The sequence below is a fragment of the Fonsecaea erecta genome, assembly GCF_001651985.1.
Source record: "Fonsecaea erecta strain CBS 125763 chromosome Unknown Scaff16, whole genome shotgun sequence".
Taxonomy (NCBI): Eukaryota; Fungi; Ascomycota; class Eurotiomycetes; order Chaetothyriales; family Herpotrichiellaceae; genus Fonsecaea; species Fonsecaea erecta.
The window spans coordinates 146522-162912 of NW_017387259.1; the positions used below are offsets into that span (position 1 = coordinate 146522).

The window sequence follows — 16391 nt, forward strand, 5'->3', positions numbered from 1 at the left end:
CAAAGAGAGGTCAGTGTTGACGGGGAGGGAGACTCTTTTTTCGGGCTGAGTTGCTGTCCAGCCTCACCCGCCACGAACCAATCTGCAGGCCAGGAAATAAATAAGCAGATAAACAAAATCAAGCACAAGGGGTCAACCTGTATAGCCAGTGCGTATCCCCTCTCTCTCTCACACACTCACACACACACACACACTGCTGCACCATCCTCCAGTTCCGCGGATAAACAGAAACCAAAGGAAAAAACCAGAAGAAAGACCCTTCCGCCAGTCACCTCGGTGGTCGAGGGGCAAGGCGCCGCGTCCCCGGCCGTTGCGCCGTCGTAATGGGAACAGCCAAAGGTGTCGACACTGGAGGGTTCTCGTCAGCACGTCGTCCCCCCGACCGTGGGGCCCCCCTCAGCACGATGAACTCGTTCGTGTCCTTGTGGGCGAGCGCGAGCTGGTACACCACCTGGGTTTTGTCGTCCTTGACTCGGATCTGGAGCTCGAGGCGGATCTTGAAGTACTCCTGGCGCCTCGGGCGACGCTTCGTGTTGTTCATCGTGGCCCTCCCGAACCGCAGGCGCTTGAAGTCGTGGAGTGAGTCGCAGCCCTCCAGTGTCTGAAAAGGAATTGCGGGTACCCCCTTGTACCTGTTCGCCTGACCGACAGGCTCCTCGGGTTTGCCTGGAAGCAGCTTTGCTGCCTCTGGCTTTGTGAAGGTGACTTTGTCGCCCATGCGCGTATCCTGGACCAGGTCCACGACGTCCCGCGTGCTCGCCACGGCCGAGACAACGATGCTAAAGCCCATAACTTGACCCTGGAGCGGCTTTCCGGAGTTGCGGCGTCCTTCGAAGCAAACCACCCTACCGGCAGAGAATGTCGGCAGCCAGAAACGACAGCTGTTGACCTCAAAGTTGTTTCGGAGAAAGCAAGCCAGTGTGCCATCGATGTTTATGTACGAGCGTCCGTCTTGTGGGCGGGCTACAACTCGCCCAGTGAAGTCGAAATGAATGCGGGATTTGTCGTCCTGGAAGAACAGAGTCCCTGTATGCGATGACATCTCCGGGGCAAAGTTGAGGCGCTCTACCTCGGGGAGCAGTTGAAGACGGTGTGCCGAACTTGGGATCGATATCTCGCTGCCGTTCAGACCAGGTCTCAGCCCCGGCTGCGACATACGAGGAAGCCCTTGGAGCTGGGGCGGATAGAGCCCAGTAGGGGGGCCGGGCAGTGGGGGCTGCTGCATGGTGAAGGGGTCTCCGAATGCTGGGGGGTAGAAATGTGCATCCCATCTGGAGGGGAAAAAGGGATTAGGTATAGCGTGGCCGCCCTGGGGGGAGAGGGCTGTGCCATGGCTGACCATTGTTGGGATGCCACTGTGAGACGCCGAGGAGAAAAGAGCAGCGTCCGAGGGGGGGACCGAGGGGCCGGGCTGCTGAAAGCTAGTCATCACCGTTGCTGGTGCAGGTTGAGGCATGAGATGGTACGGGTGATACGGTAGTGAGCCAGGCCAGGAGTGATAAGACATTTCCAGAATTGCTGTGTGGGAGGAGCGTGAACAGGGAGGATTGAGCTTTGCTGTGCGAGCCGCGGACTTTATAGCCCAAGGAGAGCTCTCGGCCTGGGCCCTGTTCGGCTCCACCAGGGCGTTGGTGCTCCCAGAGCCTATTACCATCGGAAATTGTGGTGGCGTTCGTTCGACAACCAGCTGCCCCATGGTTGTCACAAGGGACTCGGATGATGAACGGATCCCAAGGATTCAATACGTCCATGTCGAGACAGGCGGTTCAAGGCACAGCCAATTGATCTGCTCTCTGGGACAGCTAGTCAGTTGTTCGACCAACCATCTCGTAACACGAGGCGCCCTCAGGTCACCGATTGAAAATGCCCTGGAAAGAATATGGATCTGATCAACTTGGTCCCGTCACCGCCCGGCTGCTGTGAGCACGTGACATTGTCGGCATACTTTCCTCCCGGTTTCGGGTATCATCTGCCTGCATCCTTCTAAGGTGCCTGTCTATCCCACATGCTCAGAGAGAGATGGTCCATTTACACGATATAGACGCTATTGAGGCATTTGAATCGAGTCAGTGGCACTCCTTACGCCGTTCACACCTTGTTTCCTTTCTATTTCCTTCTCCGCCTCTCCCATCCCGATACCCACACCCATCCTCTCTCTTCTTTTTCCTCTCCGCATGCGGACCGTGCCGGCTACCGTCACAACGAACTCTCTCTACTCCTTCTCTTCTTCTTTTCTTCTTCTGCTTCTGCCGATAGAAGGAAGTGGGAAGTGGCAGAAGGAAAGAGAAGGGTGCAAGAGACGGGGGAAACAACCCGGAAAGACAAGAGAAGAGGAAGGGGGGCTCCTTCAGGGAGAGGTCCACATGGGAGGGTCGATCACCGGCGGGAAGAGAAATGGAAACAAATAGAGAGAACAACATGAACAGTACGTCTCTATACTTCCACGGGGACAGAAAGGTTCTGGGACTGTCTGAATGACTAACTGATTGAGGAAGGAACCTACGCTATAATGATGACGGTCTTGCCTGAAAACTCCTTTCGCATGCTCTCACGAGTGAAAGCCTCGGACTCGGCGTCCAGTGCGCTCGTTGCATCGTCGATCAACACGATGTCCGGACGAGGGTCCTTGAGGAACAGACGGCCGAGCTTGAGGCGCTGGTGCTCCCCACCCGAGAAATTCCTGCGAGACCAGAGATCGTCAGCTAGCTGGCTTCAGAAGAGAGCATATGGTCTACTCACGTCCCGTTGTTCCCCATGGCCGCCTGGTCCTCGTTCGTACGCGACATGATAATGTCGTGAATGTCGGCGCATTGAAAGGCCTCGTGGACTTGTTCATCTGTGGCACCCTGGTTTCCATATGCGACATTGTGCCTGACCGTGGCGTTAAACACAAACAGGCTTTGAGGAATCAACCCGGTGCGTTCGAGGACGCTACGGACGACATACATGTCAGTAAGAACAAAGCCTGGGATGGCAGCAAAACGTACGAGCTGATCTTCACCGTCTGGATATCCTGGCCATGGATGAGAACCTGACCAGTGGTTGGCACGGCTCGGCGCGCGATGAAATTCAGGATTGTGGTCTTCCCTGCACCGCTTGGCCCGACGATGGCGATCGTGTTTCATTTTCTGACTACCAAGCTCATTTCTCTGATGAATGGAGGACTATCCGGCTCCGCCCCGGGGTATGAGTAACTGACGTTACGCAAGTCAATGTCGCCATCCCGCCTGACCTCGAGCCTGGAACCGGCTTCATTCATGCCGGACTCTATGGCAATGATCCGTCTCAGCTGATTGGCGTTGATGAGCATGTCGATTTTGGAGCTGGTGTCGGGGCTGAGAAACATGACAGGGTACATGAGAAGCCCCCGGCGACCTGTGAAGGCAATGACGTCACCCACAGTGGCCTGTCCAGCACGACCTCGATACACGATGAAGCTCCAGGCCAGGGTGCGCCCGCAGTAGAGCACCAGAGTGTCGGCGGCTTCAAAAAGGCAGGTCGTTGCCGCCCGGCTCGTCTTCAGCTTCACCCAGAAGTCGGTCCCGGTGTCGAAGGGTGCGATCTAGCGTGGGAATTGGCTATAGCTGAACACGGTCATCCATCCATTTATGCTATCCCGCACCCGAGTGTCGTTGTCGTTCTTGACGCTGATGAATTTCTCTAACCCAAGGGTCAGCACCAGCGTCTCCCGTTTCTTCAGCAAGAGGAAAAGGTGGTCATCTCGACCAGGATGAGCACCATGTACCACCCGTACCGAAACACCAGCACATTCAGTGCCGTGATGAGCCCCACCAAATTAGACATGACGCCTAGGACGTAAGAGTCGAGCATGCTATCGAGTTTGCATCCTATAGTAATGGCCACCGCACCACAGCCAGTCGTTTTTACTATTTAGATGTTATTAGTTAGTTCCAAAAATCGAATCGTTACTGGGAAACTTATTACGAATGGCATTTTGGCGCTTTTTACATGGCCCACCCGAGCGTAACCGCACTCCGACTTTCTTTGCACATCATATACATACCAAGACGGCCAGGCTAGGCAGGGGCAGGGGAACGAGCCCAACATCAGCAGTCCGATCATCTTATCTTACGAGTATCGCTCGCATTCCGCAGTCGGATGGACAGATCAACAAAGCGCAGTTTTTGATCTCGGGAGTAGAGTCGAGGTATGCTTGTGACACCACACCTCCGTGGCGGGACACCGTGAGACGGTATTTATCGCTCCCTATGGTGGACAGGACGCGAGCGGGTCATCCAGGTGCTATGAGATGTCTCCATCTGGTGTAATGTAGTGTGGTATGGTGTGATGTGGTTGTGGGTGTGGATGTGGATGTGGATATGGTCCTTCTCATCGTCGCGGGGAAGCCCACAGCTTTGGCTGGAGGATGATGGACGACCGCGAGTTCTGGTGTACGGATGGCTTTGACCGAGCCAGCCAGTCAGCCAGACGGCCAGCAGAGTTGAAGAAATTGCCGGATGTAGGCAGGTGGTGGGCTTTCATTTCACCACGTCCAGTCCGCTGAAATCCCCGTGGAGGAATTATCTCTTCCACCCCTATCGACGACAGCTACGTCTCAGGCCACATGTCACGAAATCGCCACCTGATCCAGGCTGCTCTGACTCAACAACCGGATAAGAGCGAGGTTTCTGCAGGCATACTCAGCAGAGGCAGACTCTATCTATGCTTGGAGACGTTCGACAGCTTGAATCAATAGACCAGTTATTCCATCTATTTGATCCCTAGTATCCCATCCGCCCTTGGGTTGAGGGTAGTGAGCTCAATGCCGCGACCAACACCAAACTCTGCAACCTCTCGAACAGGTCAGGGTCACTCATTGCGGTGGATTCCAATGACCTCAATGGGGGTGGGTGGTAGCTGGAGCACCGCGGAATAGCCTGAATCTCACCGGCAGCTTTATATTCAGGTTCAGCTCCAGCTCCAACTCCACTCCACGATCAACTGGAACAATGCGCACATTCCATCACCTGTTCATGGATCCGTGTAAACACGTAGTGTTCCAAGCCCGGTCTATATGATATAGCAGGAGTGAAACGCCGGGGAAGTCTGCATCTCAAAGGCCTTCTGCTGCTCCGAAGGGCATATATGCATCTCAGGGAATCTGTGCGTATCCAAAGGAAGTGCACTTAAATGCCTGTGCGCACCCCCAACAAAGTGCGTCTCAAGTGATTCCTACACATCCGAATAACGTGCATCTTAGTGTCTCTCCAGCCTCCTGAACAAAGTGCGTTCAGATTTTGTGCCTCTCAGACAAACCACGGTAAAGGCTATTTCTTTGAAAAACAGTCGTCAATGGCCGGCCATGCATGTGCACGCGTCCCCAGAAGCAGAGAGCAGCTGGTGGGAGGAGGAGAAGGACTAGGATAGCCTGCATGCCACAATATGGAAACCGTGATTGAGGATCGCGGCCCTGCTCGGAAGGCTTGTGGAGGCAACGACGGGACGTCAGCTTCTGGCTTGGGAGACCAGCCAGTCCTTGTACTACATATTCCTCGTATCAGAGCCTGGTGTCTGTGACTGTTGCGGTTGAACCTATTCCAACATCTCATCCTACTCTACCCTTGCCTTCCACCCTACCTTCCTTCCTTCCTCCCTTTCAGATTGTCATTCCTCTCACTACCATATTGCACTGGTATTCCCATCTCTCCCCAGGAAAGCCCGAGCGCTTTGCACCGACCGCGTTTATTGTTTGTATCAGGCTCATTGCCACCACCGAAGAAGGGTCAATACGATACCAGATCTCAAACAGATAGAATGATCAGCCCACTGATACAAGATTTTGTCACTTGGAGATGATCCAAGAGGCCGACAGAATCTGCTTCAGCTATATATGCATGCGGAAACCCTGCGGCGGAAACCTCGCATTTAGCCGACTAATAGCCGAGAGTCGTCCACGCTCCAGCCATACCGAAATCCATCGTGTGATCAAGGTGTTTGGGCCTTTTTGGCTGCCCATCGTCAGAAAATCGAAACGAAAGGAATGATGCGGGTAAGGACCTGCGCCGCATTGCACTTTGAATGCCAAGGGGTACATCCAAACCTGTGTTCGGACTTCGGACTTGCTCGGATGTTGGATGCGTTCGACGCCAAATGCAGCTCGACACCCACCAAGCAAGGACGGCGGGTTATGCAATGGTCTCGGCCACTCCGAGAATTATCAGGGTGTTTTGTTGCGAAACGATAGAGACCAGAGGGTTTATATCACAACAGCCTCGGTCCGAATGAGCTCCGCCAATCAGTGCACGGGCGACGTCATACTTGGCCGCCATCCACCAATCACAAACGTAGAATCTCTCTCTGGAGAATTATGTGCAAACTGGCAACATTTCGCCAACATGCTTCCAGAAGGAAGAAGTCTCAAGCCACGATTTTTTCCCCTGGTTGGGCCTCGCACGCGTCTTTGACTGTCGTCGCAGTTTAAATTTGGAGCATCTTGGTCAAATTTATAACGTAACGTAACCAAAGACCCCCCTCCGACATTGAGTTTGACTTGGTCCGCATCCCTATCCCTGCGCAACACCCGATTGGTCGCGGCCGCGGTGCAGTCTCAGCTATCTTGGCCTAGAACCGGAGCTCCTCCATCGACAATCCGAGTCCCCCGCTCATAAGTCGCTCCACGAAGTTCACGTTGACCGGGAGATTGGCATCAAACGCACCAAAGGGCGGGCTCCCGAGTCTGAAAACTCACCTGACAAGACAATCCTCCCAGAACTCCTTCGACAACATAATCTTTATCTCCTCGTCTTCAACCACCTTATGAAGTTCACATTGATCTGGAGACTGGCGTCGCACGTCACGTATCAAGACGTCGGTCGGCTCATCTTGAGTCCGACGGCAGGACAAAGACTGTGAACTACCACGAAGATCTCACAGCTTAGGCGACCTGGACCGCAATGATAGCGACTCTTCCCAGGAAGATGAAGATGAAGACAACGCAGGTCCTGGGAGGGTTGGTAAAGATTACGTTCAGAGCCAAGCCGGCCGTGTGAGCCCTGAGTAAGGTCGGCCCCAACTCGAATCCGTAGCCGAACTGCCGGTGCGGTTGACGGGTGAAGACAGAGGGTCTACCGATATATATCTTTGTTGAGGTGCGGCAGTCTCACCAGGAACGGGATCTCATGATGATCTGGGCCCAGTGCAGCCAGCGCTATTCTGACGCAGGTCGCCGCTTCGGTCTAACTCAGTGTCCACTTTATTGAAGCCGAGGGTACTGTTCCGTCCAGACCAAGGTCGTCGTCGCCGTTGCACCTGGCAGCCGAATGTCGTGCAATGCCATCTCCTCGATGTGATCGGTTCGTGAGGGCCCATTGTCAAGTTGACGGAGAAGCTGAGGTCAGGTGCAAAGAGCTCCAAGACATGTGCGATGAATTCAAGCACAGCCGGCGGTGTCGTTGTGGCGAGAGAAGACTTCACGGTTGGATCAGAGACCTTCTTTGTCTTCACCAAACGATACTCGAAGAGTCGGGGACTAGACAGGAAGGCCTCGACAGAATGTTCAAAACGCACCCCAGGAACGACTTCGAAGAGGACCTAGTAGATGGATCTGCAGAGGAGTCCAAAGCAAACCTCGAGGAGGGCTTCATAGATGACATCAGAAGGGCTGGAGCCTTGACACATCAAGTATCCAGACAAGGTAAGGAGTCCCCATGACGTCGGCACCCTTTGATGGTGTGTTTGCTGGATATTTCTTACAGGTGTGGTTGCACAATATCTTCCGGAAACGTATCGATAATGTCTGAGTGCAAGCGCCGACAATGCAAAGGCATTTGGTTCCTCGCCCTGGGGACGGAAAAGATATCCGGGACACCAAGCTGGAGAAAAAGGCTAAACCAACGGCACTGCTCGGGAGACAAGTATCACGTGATGGATGTGACCCTTCCACGACTTGATCGGCCCGAATTCGCCTGCACAACGCTGGGTGCCTGGGACCTTTGATTGTTTTCTCTCGCCGTTCTTGCAGGGCGAGCGTCCGGAGAGGTGGACCAAAGTCTCAACACAGTTCTCCCACCACAGGCTGGGATGAGAGCCTGGGCCCCTCCTTCACGGGTCGGTAGAGCATCCCATCATCACCCACTCTTGTTCAGGATGAATGAATTTCTCATTTCCTGCCAACCAGTGGGTGCACGCGGACAGGTTCCTTGGACAATCGTCATGGTGCCGTGTACGATCATGCCAGAGGACAATGCCATAAATGCAGCATCATGTTTCGCCCATCGTCCAGTTACCCGGCATATGTCTTTGGGGCTGAACTGAACACCCCAATTGCATGGAGGAATCGAAGATGGACTCGATATCCAGAGAGATGGTATTGCCGTGCGATCGAAGCTGACAGTTTGGTATAGAGGCGAAAGATATCGGTGACGTTGGCGAGGACGACTTTTTCCGAGCGGCTTTCGGACGAATCGGCGTCAAACCCGAACCGGAGCAAGGTCGTGAAAGAAATAATGGCTGGAACCTTCCAGATTCAAGTCCCCTGACCGCATTCTGAACTCCAACACCGTCCAATGCCGACGCAAAAAAGTCGCGGAAAAACCGGTTCGACAGCAAGCTACCAATCACCCTTGACGCGGCCTGCAGGCTCAATAAGCAGCTGCGGAGTCTCATTGCGTGTCGAACATCCTCAGACGAGGCATTGCGTATGCTATTGACCTGATTTGCGGCGTCAGCTCGTCGACGGAGAAAATCGTAAAAAAATCGGGGTCGGCAGCGAGCTCCCATTCGCGGCCAAAGCGGCTCCAATCGTCCGCAAGTAGCCTCTGAGTCTGATTCGGATTCGAATATCCTCGGATAATACCTTAAACGCGCCATGGGGTTGATTTGGAGATATGCCAGAATCGGTTCGTTGGGGGGAAATACGCAAAAAATCCGGGGTCGTCAGCGAACTACCATTCGCGGCAGAAGCAACTTCCGTGCTTAACAAGAGATTGCCAAGTCTCATAGCGTGTTGAACATCCTCGGATAATGTGTTGAATGCGCTGTGGAGCTGATTTGGCGATATCCCAGGTCGGTTCGCTGGCGTGAAAAATCCATTTTGACAGCGAGCTACCATTCGCGGTTGGAGCAAGTTCCACGTTCGGCGAGTACCCTCTGGGTTTCATTTCGTGTAAAACATCCTTGGACAATATAGTGAACGCACTGTAGACCTGATTTTGCGAAATCCCAAGGTCGCCCCCCCCCGGACGTGAAAAATCCGATTCGACAGCGAGCTGCCATTCGCGCCTGAAGCGAATTGCGTGGTCAATGAATAGCCTCCGAGTCAGGTTTGATGTTGAACATCCTCGGAGGATGCATCAAGTGCGCTGTGGACCTGATATGGCGATACCCCAGCGTCGCGCCGACGACGAAAATCGCACTTGGCGTCGACAAAACCCGCTCTAGCGCGAGCACCACGCGTCTTGCACGGTTCCAAAGCACAGCCCCGTGCATTTTGTAAGCCGCTCTTTCTTCTGGGACTATTCTTGACTGCTTTTGACTAGTTTTAGAATTTTCGAAATTTCCAAGTTTTGGCCCCAAATTTGTATGGGAGATCCGTTTGAGTCTCGCATTCACGCAATTCAAGCTCTGGAGTGTCCCAGATGATATCGTTCGATGCGTCTCCCCGAGCTCTCCATTGGCAGTGTAGACTTGTAGCACTCCCGGCCTGCGGCGGCGAGAAAACTTGAGAAATCTGCTCGGAATATCGGCCGATATTTGCTTTCAGCCTCGTTTGCAGTCATTCGAAGGCTTGGATCGAAGATTTTTAGCTGTCGAGATCCAGAACGGGACGGTTTTATAGCCCATAAAGTATGGTGTGGAAAGATGAAAGATTCATGGCGTTGACAGGGGGTCGTCGGCGTCACATTTGGAGCGGCGAATCTCGGCGGCGGCGACGAGCGTTTGCCAAGGAACTGACAAGTCTCTGAGCGTCATCTCGGGCTTGGTGGTTCCGAGACAGCCTCCATAAGCCTCAGAGCGGCCAAAAATCGTAAGACTTCTCGAACCCCATCGTCGTAGCTTGCACGATGAGGGAGCTGGATGGGCTTGGCGTCGCGTAGCTCACGTTTGAAGACAGCCAGCGGTCCCAGAATAGCATAACAGAGATGGCGTAGACTATCCGCAGCACGGACGGCCGCTGTACAGTCGCTTCGACGATCAATGACCCTATATTAGCGACAAAGGTGGTGCCCGAAGGTAGAAACTCGGCGCCGGCGAGCCTGCCATCTGCTGCTAAGTGAATTTGAAGCCTCGAGGGATATTCGGGGATATTTCAGCGCGCAGAAAGCCAGTTCCGCGTGAAGGCAAGGTTCTCGGAGAGTATAAGAGTTGTTGATGTTGCGTTTGACGCAGGAGCCATACTGTGTGGCAGCGGTCGGACTGATATCACGTGGGTTCACGTGAGTTTTCGTTGTGCACCCAATTTTTTCCCGCCAACATGACTTGGTCGTCCTCTTTTGCGCTTTCCCTCGGCAAAAACCGGAAAGCCGTCTCGGTGTGCGCCCGCCAAGTCCTGCGATTTCCCATCAACCCTTTCCCTGTCGCAGATCTGTTTTCGCCTTGTCACGTGCCATTTACACGGAAATCCTCCAATCTTTCGGACAGTCCGTGAATGCTGCCGCAATTCATCCACTCTTGTCACTTTGATACTCCTGCGAACATTTTCTGTGAATTTGCCGCATAGAAAACCTCTGCGACGGATCGATTCTTATTCTGAAGACTTTTTATCGCACTGCTTGTTCGATAATGGCTTGTTGTATTATTTGATGTGGGTTGTGAAGAGAAAGAAAGCATCGACGAGCATAATATGGGATGACGCTAGAGGTCACCCAGAGGTCGACCTACATTCACTTAGCTGATGTGTTGTGGAAACAACAGAGCTTCGGTTGTGGTAGTCACCCGGCAGATGGTACCTCGTACATTGCCATGGAGACCGGGTTGAAATTATTCGAGGCTGCACAGTTTGCCGTGTGACCAATTAAAGGCTCATATTTGGTGCACAGCCCATGTATGACTGGACGCCTTCATTACACACAAGGCAAAGCCACAGCTTCACGTGATTCCGAGCCATGTATTGCCAATCAAAACTGTCGCGCCACATCTTTCCAGGCTCACACATTCCGGCCAAAATCTTTCTCGCAGGTCGAGTTGCTTTCTGCTCTCTTGACGGTCGTTCTGCTGGCGATTCGAAAGAGTGAAGAAGTTAGTGGTTACTCTCTGCCTTAGCGCATATCTCTGAGTCTTTCCATTGGATATCACTCCAAGGTGGTGAGTATGGCTTCATTAGTGCTTATCCATGTATTAGTGTTTGCTCCCACATCTCCGTCAAACTTGTGCCTAGTTCTGCATTAGTGCTTACATCTGCAAGAGTGTGGGGCATAACCCTGCATTAGTGCTTACTCCCCCGGGCACTCTCCGGACTGCAACACTTCTGAGAGCTCGCAACTTTTTTGATTCTTGCAAAAGTTGCTACAGGGCCTCTCGAATTAAACCTGATCCCGACCCGACTCTGGTTGGATATGGCGCTCCATACAAACATCGTTGTGGTGGTGGCGCAACAACAGTCATTCGTCACTTTGCCAAGACCCAAGCCGCACGTGACCAAATCGCGCTCACCGCGCTTTTCAGCATCTGGCAATCGCCAATAAAATGGGGTCCTGCTGTTTTTGCTCACTCCCGCCAACAAGACATGACATTTTGATGTTCATGCCACCAACAGCTATCAATATAATAAATAATTCAAGTTGGCCTTCCCGACGTGAACATTGTCGGCGCTCTCAATACCCTACGCTCTATTCTAGCTCTACATGGCAGGGACACCAACGTGGTTGACGTTATTCACACTTGAGTTGGCAAAGGCCTCCATTATCAATACGGCAGCATGATGTTGGGCAGTGCATTGCTGCCACTGAGCTGTGGGAAAGAAAGGTTGATTTTGATGGGGTGAGCGGTACGGAGATCACGTGCCGGTCTTCGTCAGCCGATATCGGAAACTGGCTCGCCCTACATCACGTTCACGTGCCAAAACATTTCTCGAACCCTTTGTGAAACCTTTGTGTTATCCTCGCATCCATTCTGTCTTCGCTTTCATTGCCTGCTGAAGGGTTTCAAGACTTCGATTCGATCTGCGACTGCGATAGTGAGAAGCGCATACACATTCTAAGTAGCATCAAGCTCCTCTTGTGCTTCTTCAGAGCCAACAAAATTGCCGACCAACCTCTCCCGACAGCCTGCCCGCCCAAACTGCAACAATCAATCAACTGCACCGTCACACAACTTCTGTTTCTCAGCCAGGGCGGTATTCACATCTTTGATATTGTTGCAGGCGGCTGACCGGGTATCTCATGTTAGTCCTGACAGCGCTGCTGCTGGTTCAACTCTTCGAGATGGCACAGCAACCTCCAAGTCCTTCCGACCGGAATCTCGGATCTCGTCCCAACCCTCCTACACTTCTACGGCCTTTCGGCGGAGACGCAATGATTGAAAGCATATCCCAACGAGTCACTTTCCTACCTCCGTATCCTTCCCAGCGTGAGCTTGAGCGCCTCGAAGCGGCCGATCCTCTAGCCTCCAGAGTCGGAGATGTTTGATTTGAGAAAGAGCAGGACAATGTCCAATGGGATCATACCAAGGAAGAGCAGGACTACATCAAGCATACAATGTGTACGCTGGCCATGAACCCCTCAGCACGTCTTCAGCGACGTCTCTTGCCCTCAGGTGGTCATCACGATTATATGCAAAGCACTGTTGTCGCGCTCTACAAGAGCAGTTGATGTCCCCGCAACTGAGGCGTCGTCAGGCTGTCTGGTCGCTGTGACACGACCCAATCGCATTTTCAAGTCAATGGATACCCTTGCGGCCAAATTTGCCTCCCGGAAGCGAGTATTCACATTGGTTGAATACGGGTGCCTCTCGGGGGTGCCGCCAGGCATGAACTTGATTCAGAAAGAGGCGGACAAGGACGCATGGTACAAAGTATCGGCGGCAACGACTCAAGCCGGCGTGAGCACTGAGCTTTGAGAAGGTCGGCGGCGGCATACCGAAAGCTAGGCTTGCAATTTGCAGGAGTATGCAGATGGTGGCTGTGAGACCGTGCAATCCCAGTGAACGTTTCGTGCACAATGGCTTCATCGACGCCGCGGATCCAGGGCTATTGTTCTGTGGCAGTCACCCTGCCACCTGCGCAGTTCAATCCACCGATCTTACAATTCTTCTCTATGGCGGATCACTCGAGTCTCCGACAAGCCACTGTGACAACAGCGAGATAGCAAGAAGGCGCGCATCTGCAAACCAGGCTGTCCACTTCAGAGAGCGTCCCGCCGGAATCCAAACTGCCATGTTTCGTCAGAATCCCGATGGACGACTCAGGGCCTGCATGGCACGAGCGGTCACAGCGCCATCCTGGCTGTTTCGACGATCCCGAAGCAGATTGGCCAAGTGTTCTGCATGATGATGATGAGTTGACTCCGCAGCAGCAATTCTCACATCTCGAGACGCCGACAGGCAGAGACAGGCAGACTTTCTGTTGCGCAATTTGAAATGGGCACGGCCCTCTGTCGTGGAGCAAATATCAATGAGACACATACAGAAGCTACTGCGTCGAGGGGGCACGAGATGACATTGCCGCAGTCATGGAGGGCATTTGGCACAGTATTTCAACGTCAGGCATAAAATGCGGAACTTTCTATCCACCGCCTGCCCTCGAACAGGGAATACCCTACTTCTCGCGTGCAATTGTCATATCAACTCTGAGACGAGATCATGATGCAGGCAACATGCGGTATATCTATACCGAGCCTCGTGCAGGGTATAGCCAGCATTCCCTTTGCCGCGATGCCAGCATGAGCACAAATTCGACGGGAGGTTTCAGCTCTTCGCCACCCCTGGAGGTGCTAAAAGACATGTCTCCTGAGGCACTGCGTGCGCAGGCAATATGGAGCGCCAGTCCCTAGACGGAACAACGAGATTCGAAAATGAAGTGTGAACTCTTGACGCAGCAGCTCAAAGCTCTCGACAATACTGCAAGTCCAATATGGATCCGGGTACACTGCGGGTGGTTGCCTGCGAAACGAATCACGGTCACTGAGGGGACATGAAAGAAGAACGAATACTCGGTGAACATGTCGATCCGACACAGTGATAACTCTCAGAGCTATCTGCATGCCGGCTCTCTCTCACGCGTAGGTAATTCCTACCTCAGAGCTCACACATTCAGTCAAATTCGCCACAATCAAGGTCAACTTCGCTTTACCCCAAGGTCAAGTGGACGGTCGCGTACCTGCTGCGGCCGTTCTTTCAACCACCCGACTCCGAGAGGGAGGACATTGTGGATGCCAGCAAGTGGATCTTCAACGACGAGAGCCCATGGTTCCTGGACACTTTCCGGGACGACAGCCAACTGCCGAGCCCATTGTCGCACCTGCACCTGCGCCTGCGCGAGTGCATCACGATGGAACCGGAGGATACGGTTTGGTCGCACGCCCGATATGTAGCACGCGGTCGAGATTAACAACGGCGACCAGGACGCCAGCCCTGTCTTCTCACAGGGCTCTCGAGATGAGATCTCAAATAAGATCGTCAGGGCACCCAGGCGCAGGGACCGGCGGACCGCAGGCGGCAGACGGCCATGAGGCAAATGGCATCCGGGAGGAGGTTGACAATCAAAGCATGATGGAACAACACAAAGACTGTGTGGCCGGTGTCAGAGCCAACCCTACTCGGTCGAAGGGCAAGGATACATACACGATGGTCACCTGCTGGTCGCTAACGGTGGCTATCTACGCTACTGGTATAGGCGTTGACTCTGTCGCCAATCCCCACGAGTACTTCTTACTTCAACCTGCCGCCTCATGGGCTTCCGCCGCACGCAATGCGCCGGTCCATCCACCTCGATGCCCTGATGACCTTGTCTGAGATATCCTCCTGTGAGAAGAGCATCTCACCGGCAATTCACTCACAAGTTTTCGTTGCAGGAGAGGACGTCTCAAACAAGGTCCCCGACTTCCGAGATATCAAGACTTAGGGACCGGCGGAGTGCTCATGAGAATTGGAGAATGAACGGGCGTCGATGTCAATAGCGTCGGAGCAATCTTGGTCATCAGTGGATGGCACCGGCGACCATTCTCCTCTGAACAGTGTTGAAGCAACTTATTATCAACAGCTCGACGCTCCCACAACTACGAAGAAAGAGATCAGCCACTCTACCACCCCCAGTGCACAGCACGGGGCGATCACCGCATGGCGTTAGCACTTCTCGTGAGCCTTTTCTCTCCGAGCTGCGCCTGAACAACAAGCACTCGACGAGCACCCTCTCCAGTATTGTTTGGAGTTGGGTTTCCGGCGGAGTCAAACCAGAGACTTGTCGAAAAGAAAAGAGAACCTGCCAGGACTCCCACGAAGACGAGGAAAGACATCGATCGAGCCTCTTGCCCCAAGGTGGCGCCAAACGTGAATGGACCCAAGAAGGGTTACAAGCAGCAACTGAGACGAACTACGAGATATGACCGTCCGACGGACCTCTTTTTCAATGCCACTTGGCGGACGCTGTTTTTAATGAGAGACACGTCAGAGCTGAGCATGTTCTCGTCTCTTGTCGGGGCCTCCTACTCCCCGCCCGTCTCTTCATTCGGCCGTTAGCAGACTGTCCATGAGGACGATGAGGCTCTCTTGGACGTGTTCCACATATCTCCCGGCTCGGTAAGAACCGGCTGTGGAACAGGAGTACAGCGAGGACCTCGAAAAGAGACTTGGATGGTGTTGCTCGTCTATCGGGCCAGGATCCCGCTTTCTCGTCGTCTTTTCTCGATAACAGCCTTTTAAGCGTCTTCGCCTGTCATAGGCCACCCTCATTCATCTATTGTTCAAACCTGCGGAGAGAGCGAGTCTGCTTTCCTTTGTGTGGGATGCGCCCGACATCTTGAGGCGATCGATGTGCTTGTCAGAAATGGGCGCAGAGCACCGTGGTGCAGAGCTGCTGCAGGATAGACGTCAGCCTTTTCCGATCGAGGAGTCGATATTCGCGGCGGCTTCGAAGCGGAGGGTGGGAGATTTGTCGTGCCAAAGTCCCAGTCGACACGCAGCTGGATCCATCGTTGGTGTTGAGTTCGATCTGCACCTTCGGGGGAGGGAATGTTTCTGCCAGGTCAGAGGAACCTGGAGTCATGAGCACACCCTGAATCAATTGAATCCGGCAAAGCGTGCAAGGCAGCTCCCAGACGAAGCCACTTAAGAACAAAACATGGATTTTGCGCAGGAGAGTGCAGCCGCTTCCCTCTCCCCAAGATGTTTTTGCGTGCGCAGCCGGCGTGCCGCACCGGAGCGCCGGATATTTGTTCCGGTCACGCCGACTTATCGGATTTGCTGGATGACTCATCCGCCAAGACAGCAGAAAGATCAGG

At 53.5% G+C, this 16391-nt stretch overlaps 3 protein-coding genes across 3 annotated transcripts; 1 reads left to right on the top strand and 2 right to left on the bottom strand.

Moving 5' to 3' along the window:
• Nucleotides 1-268: 268 nt before the first annotated feature.
• AYL99_11782 (hypothetical protein) lies at nt 269-1225 on the bottom strand (the record flags this gene model as incomplete). The annotated part of the gene is made up of 1 exon (XM_018843287.1): nt 269-1225. One exon carries the CDS (start codon nt 1223-1225, stop codon nt 269-271), a length of 957 nt encoding a protein of 318 aa, XP_018687389.1.
• A 1274-nt stretch (nt 1226-2499) lies between these two features.
• AYL99_11783 (hypothetical protein) lies at nt 2500-3804 on the bottom strand (the record flags this gene model as incomplete). Its single annotated transcript, XM_018843288.1, has 6 exons — nt 2500-2680; nt 2740-2931; nt 2988-3013; nt 3200-3562; nt 3623-3685; nt 3739-3804. 6 exons carry the CDS (start codon nt 3802-3804, stop codon nt 2500-2502), a joined length of 891 nt encoding a protein of 296 aa, XP_018687390.1.
• Nucleotides 3805-12837: 9033 nt separating this feature from the next.
• Nucleotides 12838-14503, top strand: AYL99_11784 (hypothetical protein; the record flags this gene model as incomplete). The annotated part of the gene is made up of 2 exons (XM_018843289.1): nt 12838-12996; nt 14210-14503. 2 exons carry the CDS (start codon nt 12838-12840, stop codon nt 14501-14503), a joined length of 453 nt encoding a protein of 150 aa, XP_018687391.1.
• Nucleotides 14504-16391: the final 1888 nt, after the last annotated feature.